General features: G+C 35.6%; 1 protein-coding gene across 3 annotated transcripts in view; it reads right to left on the bottom strand.

The window, feature by feature from the left end:
• The window catches only part of UBA3 (ubiquitin like modifier activating enzyme 3), a gene marked incomplete at its 5' end in the record, with an annotated part of 28,324 nt that continues 21,190 nt past the window's right edge, over positions 1-7,134 (bottom strand). For all 3 annotated transcript variants that reach the window (XM_082849082.1, XM_082849083.1, XM_082849081.1), the window contains 9 exons: positions 1-776; positions 1,116-1,170; positions 1,259-1,322; positions 1,430-1,530; positions 2,444-2,525; positions 2,611-2,647; positions 3,189-3,242; positions 6,571-6,684; positions 6,821-6,923. In XM_082849082.1, coding sequence (XP_082705208.1) covers positions 688-776; positions 1,116-1,170; positions 1,259-1,322; positions 1,430-1,530; positions 2,444-2,525; positions 2,611-2,647; positions 3,189-3,242; positions 6,571-6,684; positions 6,821-6,923 — 699 coding nt within the window. In that variant the 3' untranslated portion in view covers positions 1-687. The remainder of the gene's footprint in view (positions 777-1,115; positions 1,171-1,258; positions 1,323-1,429; positions 1,531-2,443; positions 2,526-2,610; positions 2,648-3,188; positions 3,243-6,570; positions 6,685-6,820; positions 6,924-7,134) is intronic.

Here is a 7,134-nt window from a genome sequence, read left to right as displayed (position 1 = left end):
AATAAATAGTGTGAAAGCATCAGTGATAACTGTTTAAACATTAAACTCTTTTAACATCCATGTCTTGGCTTTAATGTTGGGCATACTGGCCTCTATGGCACTGCAAGTAAACACACGAAAATACTTCCCATTTCCATGCACAGGTATTCAGCTATAACACCATTTACAAATTATTACGGACAAGATAACTTTTGCAATAGTATCCATTTGGACAGCCACAATTAAGTGAATATTAGATCAAGCAAGAAGTAGGCTATGTTCAATATGCTCTAGACGTCAGGCTGTAGTATTTAATGTTATTTAAAACTTAATTTTCTTATTTTTTAAAAGGGACATATTTTGTATATGTGGGTGCTCAAATGAAAACTGAAGAATGCATTCTTTGACCATAACAAAATTCATATACAAGAGGGCATTTGCCTCCTCCTCTAAAAGAAGCAATACATTTGCTCATAGTCTCTCTCTCCAGGCACCATTTTCCATATTACTAATGAAAATGCTGACAAGCACCAACCCCGAAATTCTGTCTTCAAGGGAAAGTTACAAAGTTAAAAAACAGTGGCTCATTATAAAAAAAAAATCAAATTCCAGCAACACTAATGCTAAAAATGATATCTATTAAATTTCTTATCATCCAAGAAGTATAATATTTTCATGAGTTTTCTATTATGTGCAGATTTCCTTTCCTTAAGAAGTAAAATGAAGTTTGAACAGTACAGTCTGTGGTGTAGTGACATCAGCAACTGCCAGTTCTTGCCCATCAACGAGTCCCAATTCTAAAAGAAAAAATATACAATTAACCGAAGCAAAAAAACTCAACAAAATAGGTAATACACACATATACAAACTAAACTATAAAGAATCCTGGGCTAGATAAAGATCAAAATCCAGTTCTCTTTATTTAATCAAGGTAGTATTATATGTGATTTCCTAGAGATTTTTTAATATTCTACTAAAAGAGCAATAAACTCTATTAATGTTGCTAAAGATATAAGTAGGATGGTAGCACCATTTAAAAGCATTAAAAGCAAATCTAGAAAAGGCATTTATTACTTTTACTGGAAAAGAAAAAGAAGAAATTGATTAGTATTAGTAAATATACTCATTTAAAATACCTTTCAATGTCTTGGAGAGATTTGGCCTTGTTCGTTCTTCAATAGAGGTTACTGACTAGAAAACAATAATGTAAAGCACATTAAGTGAAATTAAACTTTTAATATAATTTTGTGGAAAAAAATAAAAACTGAACACTGATCACCTGTAAGTAAAGTGTTCTATTTTTTCCCTCTAATGTGGCTGTGATAGCTGGAGATTTCATCTGCCTAAATTATAAGAAAAACAAAGTCAAAGATCACTTTTTAAAAAACAATCCTAGTTTTTAAAGTCACAAAAATTCTTCTACAACATAACAAAAGTCTTGAACACTTACAGAGAAGCACTATTGGTTAGATAATCCAAAACCTCCTGCAGTTTAGCTGATGGAGAAAACTGAATGTTTTGAGGAAGCTGGCTACAAGCTGGGCAGTTTTCCTAGATATAAAATAAAACACAAATCACAGTGGCACATGTACCAATAACAGTCTCTTTATAATGAGGAAATGAAAATCAAGTTGTTTTAATAATCATGCATATTCCCTATGAACAAATTTTTATGTTTTAAAACCTGCTTTTCCTAAAGGGCCATTTTTCCTAAATTATTTTGCTATACAGTATTTATTTCAGGATACAGTATTACAAAAGATATATCAGTAAGTAGGGTTCTGGAAGTTAGAAAATACTTAGAAAGGGTGTGGGCAATTTCATTCACATTTCCAGCCAGTAATTAATATTTAAAAATCAGGGACTTCCCTGGTGGCACAGTGGTTAAGAACCCGCCTGCCAATGCAGGGGACATGGTTTTGAGCCCTCGTCCGGGAAGTCTCACATGCCGCAGAGCGGAGCAACTAAGCCCGTGAGCCACAACTACTGAGCCCACGCGCCACAACTACTGAAGCCCACGTGCCTAGAACCTGTGCTCTGCAACAAGAGAAGCCAGCACAATGAGAGGCCCACACACTGCAACGAAGAGTACCTCCCACTTGTGGCAACTAGAGAAGGCCCGCGCACAGCAATGAAGACCCAACACAGCCAAAGATAAATAAATTTTTTAAAATAATAAATAAATAAATAAAAATAAAAATATGCATGATCAAAAAAGTTTTCACGGGCTTCCCTGGCAGCGCAGTGGTTGAGAGTCCGCCTGCCGATGCAGGGAACACGGGTTTGTGCCCCAGTCTGGGAAGATCCCACATGCCGCGAAGCGGCTATGCCCGTGAGCCATGGCCACTGAGCCTGCACGTCCGGAGCCTGTGCTCCGCAACAGGAGAGGCCACAACAGTGAGAGGCCCGTGTACCGCAAAAAAAAAAAAAAAAAAAAAGTTTTCATTAGTATACTATTACTAACCTTTCTCTCTGCTTCAAATGTGTACGTGTACAGTCCATCTACATCATTGAATACCAAGTAATTATTAAGGGGAATATATGCACTGTAATGAAAAAATGTTCATTCTTATGTAATTGAGCCAGATCAAAACACAGATTTACAAATATATTAAAAATGAAATCCATTACCTTGTGGCTATTTTAAAAACCTCAGTGGCACACACAGCTAAAGTGGAGAGAAAATAAAGGTGCTTTAACTCAATGAAAATTAGACATTTAAAATTAGAAGTTTTTAAAAAGTCAGTTATAAATCAGTACAGATAAATTTACAAGGTTATTGATTACAAAATAAGTAGACAGAAAAATACATACATAAACACTCTTATTTGTAAAAACTGAGAAAGTAACATTTTATATTTGTTTTATATACTCCAAATGATAGAGTACCACCTCATGTTTTTCTCCCTCTTCTTCAGATTACCGTGCAGCCTGTTAACACTGATTACAAAGAAATGGCACTAAAATGTCCCCTTATTACAGAGCACTTTATCTATGATATAATGTAAGAAAAAATATATAAAGGGTCCAATAGCTTGTTTTGTGGTTTTGGGGGCAGCTTGATTATACCACCATCCACCCAAGAAGATAATCAAATTCCCAGAACACCAGTTTTCTGAGATCAAGTAGCTGAAGAAATATCAATTTAGGTATTGAATCAAAACCTGAAGGAAAGAAAACAAAATTAAGTAGTGGCCATTTTTCCTCACCTGCAATGACTGCATTTGTGGAAGCTACTGCAGGAATGATTCGTTTTACTACCCCTGAAAAAATATACTGATTAAAATGTGGTCATTTCTTTTAAAAAGTAGGTATCTTAAATTAGACAATATGATTATTTAATATCATTTTCCATAACTTGATTTTTCGGGCTTTCAGGTCAGAAAATAGACTTAAGCTTAACAATGAAACAACCTTCTTTCACATTCACATTATTTTCTGTCACGTTCAGAATCTTAAGCAAGTTACAGGAGGAAAGAATAGTAAATTCTTCACACTGTTTCATATAAAGATGAGACAATAATATATTAATAACTGCTAAAAATTAGAGTGTTTATTTTGTTCCAGGAGCAGTATGAAGATTAAATAAAATATTACAGAATTTTTATAACATCATGTTAGTCTTATCACTCTGATTTTTAAAATAAGGAAAATGAGGTTGAGAGAAATTAACAACATCCACAGCTATACACCTCATAAGTGATAGGGGTGGTATATGAACCCAGCTCTGCCCTAAAGTGCATAACTTTAACCGATACAGTATACTATACTATACTCAGTAAGCTTTGAGTAAAATAAAGTAGGAGAATAACAGTTACCTAATTTTTCCTCATCTAATAGTTTTAGCTGTTCTATTCACAAAAATTTAAAACAAACAAAAACTGTGCCTAATCATTTTGTTTCACTCTACAATATGGACTACACAAAATATTAAACGTAGTTCTCTATTTCTACCCCACTTTTTTCATATCAGTATCCACAAATTAGGAATGAACAAAGCGCCACCTTAAACCATTTTTTTTTAAGTACAAAATAAACATTCTGTAACTATATTTGTACTGTTCATTTTAGAAAAGCAAAAATTCAGAGAAAAGTAGCCATATTATCTTAGAGTGTGAGACAGCCCTGAAAGATGTGTTCCCAAGACTTCAGGTGTAGGCAGGTTTTAAAAACTTCAAAAAAAGGGAAATATCTAAGAAGGCGTGAAAGGAAGGCAGTTAAGTTTGGAAAGCTGTTTTAAAAAGTTAATTCTGAAAGAAGAAATAGGGAGGAGCTAACCTCATGATTACTGGAAGCTCTCCAGTGAACCACATAGAGCAGGACGTACTGGAAGGAGGAACAGGTAGTCACAAACAGGGAGGAGTTGAAGAGACGCTGTCCAATAAAAGCAATGTGAAAATGATAAAGATACGCCCCTGTCCCCCACCCCTTTTCAAAAAATCTGGACTTCACTTCCAATTTGGCTTCTGTACTCCCTGTCAAGGCCCTCCATCCTCAGGCTGAGAAGTAAGTACACGCCAAGCCTTGCTAAAAGGTATAGAAGGATAATTGAGACTACATATTGAAATGAGTTTATATAGTTCCTGATCAGGACAAAGAGAATTCATTTTTTAATTCAAACAATTAGCAAATAAATGTACACTATATGCCAGACACTGTTCTAGGTGCTGAACAGAGGAGCAGTAAAAAAAAATTATCTGCTCTTACAGTGATGGAGGAGTCCATTAGACTGGATGGTCAGGGAAGACCTCCTTGGGGAGGTGATAATGTGAGCTGAAATCTAAACCATGAGAAAGACCCAGCCATGCAATGACCTGGGGAAAGAGCAATTCTGTAGAGTAAACACCAAGGGCAAAGGCCCCCAGAACAGGGATGAATTAGAGTGTAAGTATGAAATATTCTTCGCATAGAAAAACAAGGCTACCATTAGTTCTGAGCAATTATGAAAAGGTAAAATAGCGAATGGCTTACAAGTCATTTTCAGTTGAATGATCAGGAAATGGTGCAGTTCATACCTGAGGGATAAGCAGCCAACCCTAAGGGGAATCCAAGGAAGAGCATTCCAGGTGTTAGGATCAGGAGTATTGAAGCTCTAAGGTGGGATCAGGCTTGGGATCAAAGCAGGTCAGAGGAGGGGAACAAGGAGTGTATAAGAGCAACAAGGAGTGTATAAGAATGGAATTTTCAAATGACAAACCAGAACATTAGTAAACATAAGGAAATAATCACAGGAGAGAAATGGCATATTTTCACAAAGACAAAGCTCTTTCTGGTGAACTTGATGATCTTGGACAAAATTCTAGGAAGGGTGAACTGAGAGTATCTACATTAGGAAACAGTGATCACTAAAACTGAGCATTATAATTGTTCATTGAGACAAGTCACAAGACTTAGTTACTGTGACTAGCTTTGCAACCCAAGGAAATGTGGAGGATAGGCTTCTGGAGAGCATCTGGAAAGGCCTTTCATGACATCCTTGTGAACAAGACAAACGTGAGGTACTCAAGAAGCTATGATCAACAGAAGGAGATAAATCTAAAAGGGCCTGACCAGAAGTATGATTCAGATGTCTGTTCTCAGCTAGTTTAGTCTTGTTAAAATTTTTAATTAATTATTTGGAAAAGAGATAAAGGATATGATTATCAAAACAACAAGTGATATGAAGCTAAAAATACACAAGTTGGCAGGCATAAAAGAATATACATATATAAAGAGAGAAAAGCCAGTTGAATTTAAGAATAAACTTGTAAGGACCTATACTTGAGTATAAAAGAAAAAACTACCACCCGCCATAACTGCCAAATCTGTAATAGGGAGATGTGGCTTAGCAATTGTATATGTGGAGAAAACTTCCAGCTTTTAACAGGCAGTAACCCGAAAGAATCAAAAGTAGAGCATCAATGTAAACAACAACAAAAACTAAAAAAGTCTGCTCTCCTCTAAGATTGCATCAATGATCAGAAGTTTATCATACGACCCATCCTAGGGCACTGCATTCTCACCTGGATAGTTAAGAGAAGTATGGATAACTAAAATATGGTTAGAAAAAAACATGATGGGAACTTGAGTCATGAAACTTGTCAAAGGGTTAAAGGAACTAGGAAGGTTGATGGGAGTGATAGTGATTTGGCGGGTTCAATACATTAAGGGCTATTACTTAAAAGAGAATTAAATGTATATGTGGCATACTCTGGGACAATACTCAGACCACACTAAAGATGGAGATTTCTGCTCAATGTACAGAAGAATTGTCTTAACAACACTGTCCAAATGTGAAATAGACTGCCCCAGGAAGGGATAAATTGCTCTTCAGCAAAAGATGAAGTGAATAAATGGCTCGACCTGGATGATTTAGGGCCTCTTCCAACCCTAAGTAAATAAGATTCAATGATTTTATTAAATTCCTTCTAGTTAAGTAGTAGTATGGATTCTAGTACACTCAGTTCCCTCCTACCAAATTTGGGGCACCTTTACTGAATCCCAAATGGATAGTACTATCTGAAATCATATCAATTATTTCCCCCAAGGCATCCCACCTCCTGAAAAAGGGATCATCCTAAGATCATAATATACGACAATTCACTAACTTACCTTGAGTGAGTCTATACGTAATACCCCTAATGTTATATTGTGATGCTCTCTCCAGGGATTTTTGGAAAATCCACTGAATATGATCAGGATCATCGCCGTCTAATGGAACCCCTTCTGTCAGAGGAGAAAAAAAGGAAGGGAAGACAGAAACATGTAAACATAAATCAACTTATTTTTAATATAATTATCCAAATAAATCATATAGACAAACATTTTATGTAATTCTGGATTATGAAATTAGGTTTATTACCTCCAAAAGGCTGCTCCTTAGGCCACTGCAATATCCTTACATATTCAATACAGTGTTCTGGTAGCCTGGGCATCGATGCAATGGTGCACATAGGAAAATTAACCTAAAACCACAGTTTGCCTTTTTTAGTGGATTTTAAACAAGAAATTACTTTAAAATGTAACTTCTAGTTATGATCTAGTTTGTAACACTTTCTTATAATTCATCCTAGCCTTCTACTTACAGAAAGAAAACATTTTATATCATTAAGAATGCTTCTGAAACTAACACAGAGGATCTGAGTCACTTCACTTAAGTTGATCTGCCTAAAACAA

The sequence above is a fragment of the Leucopleurus acutus genome (assembly GCF_964270905.1).
Source record: "Leucopleurus acutus genome assembly, chromosome: 10".
Classification (NCBI taxonomy): domain Eukaryota; kingdom Metazoa; phylum Chordata; class Mammalia; order Artiodactyla; family Delphinidae; genus Leucopleurus; species Leucopleurus acutus.
This window is presented reverse-complemented; position numbering and strand designations above follow the sequence as displayed.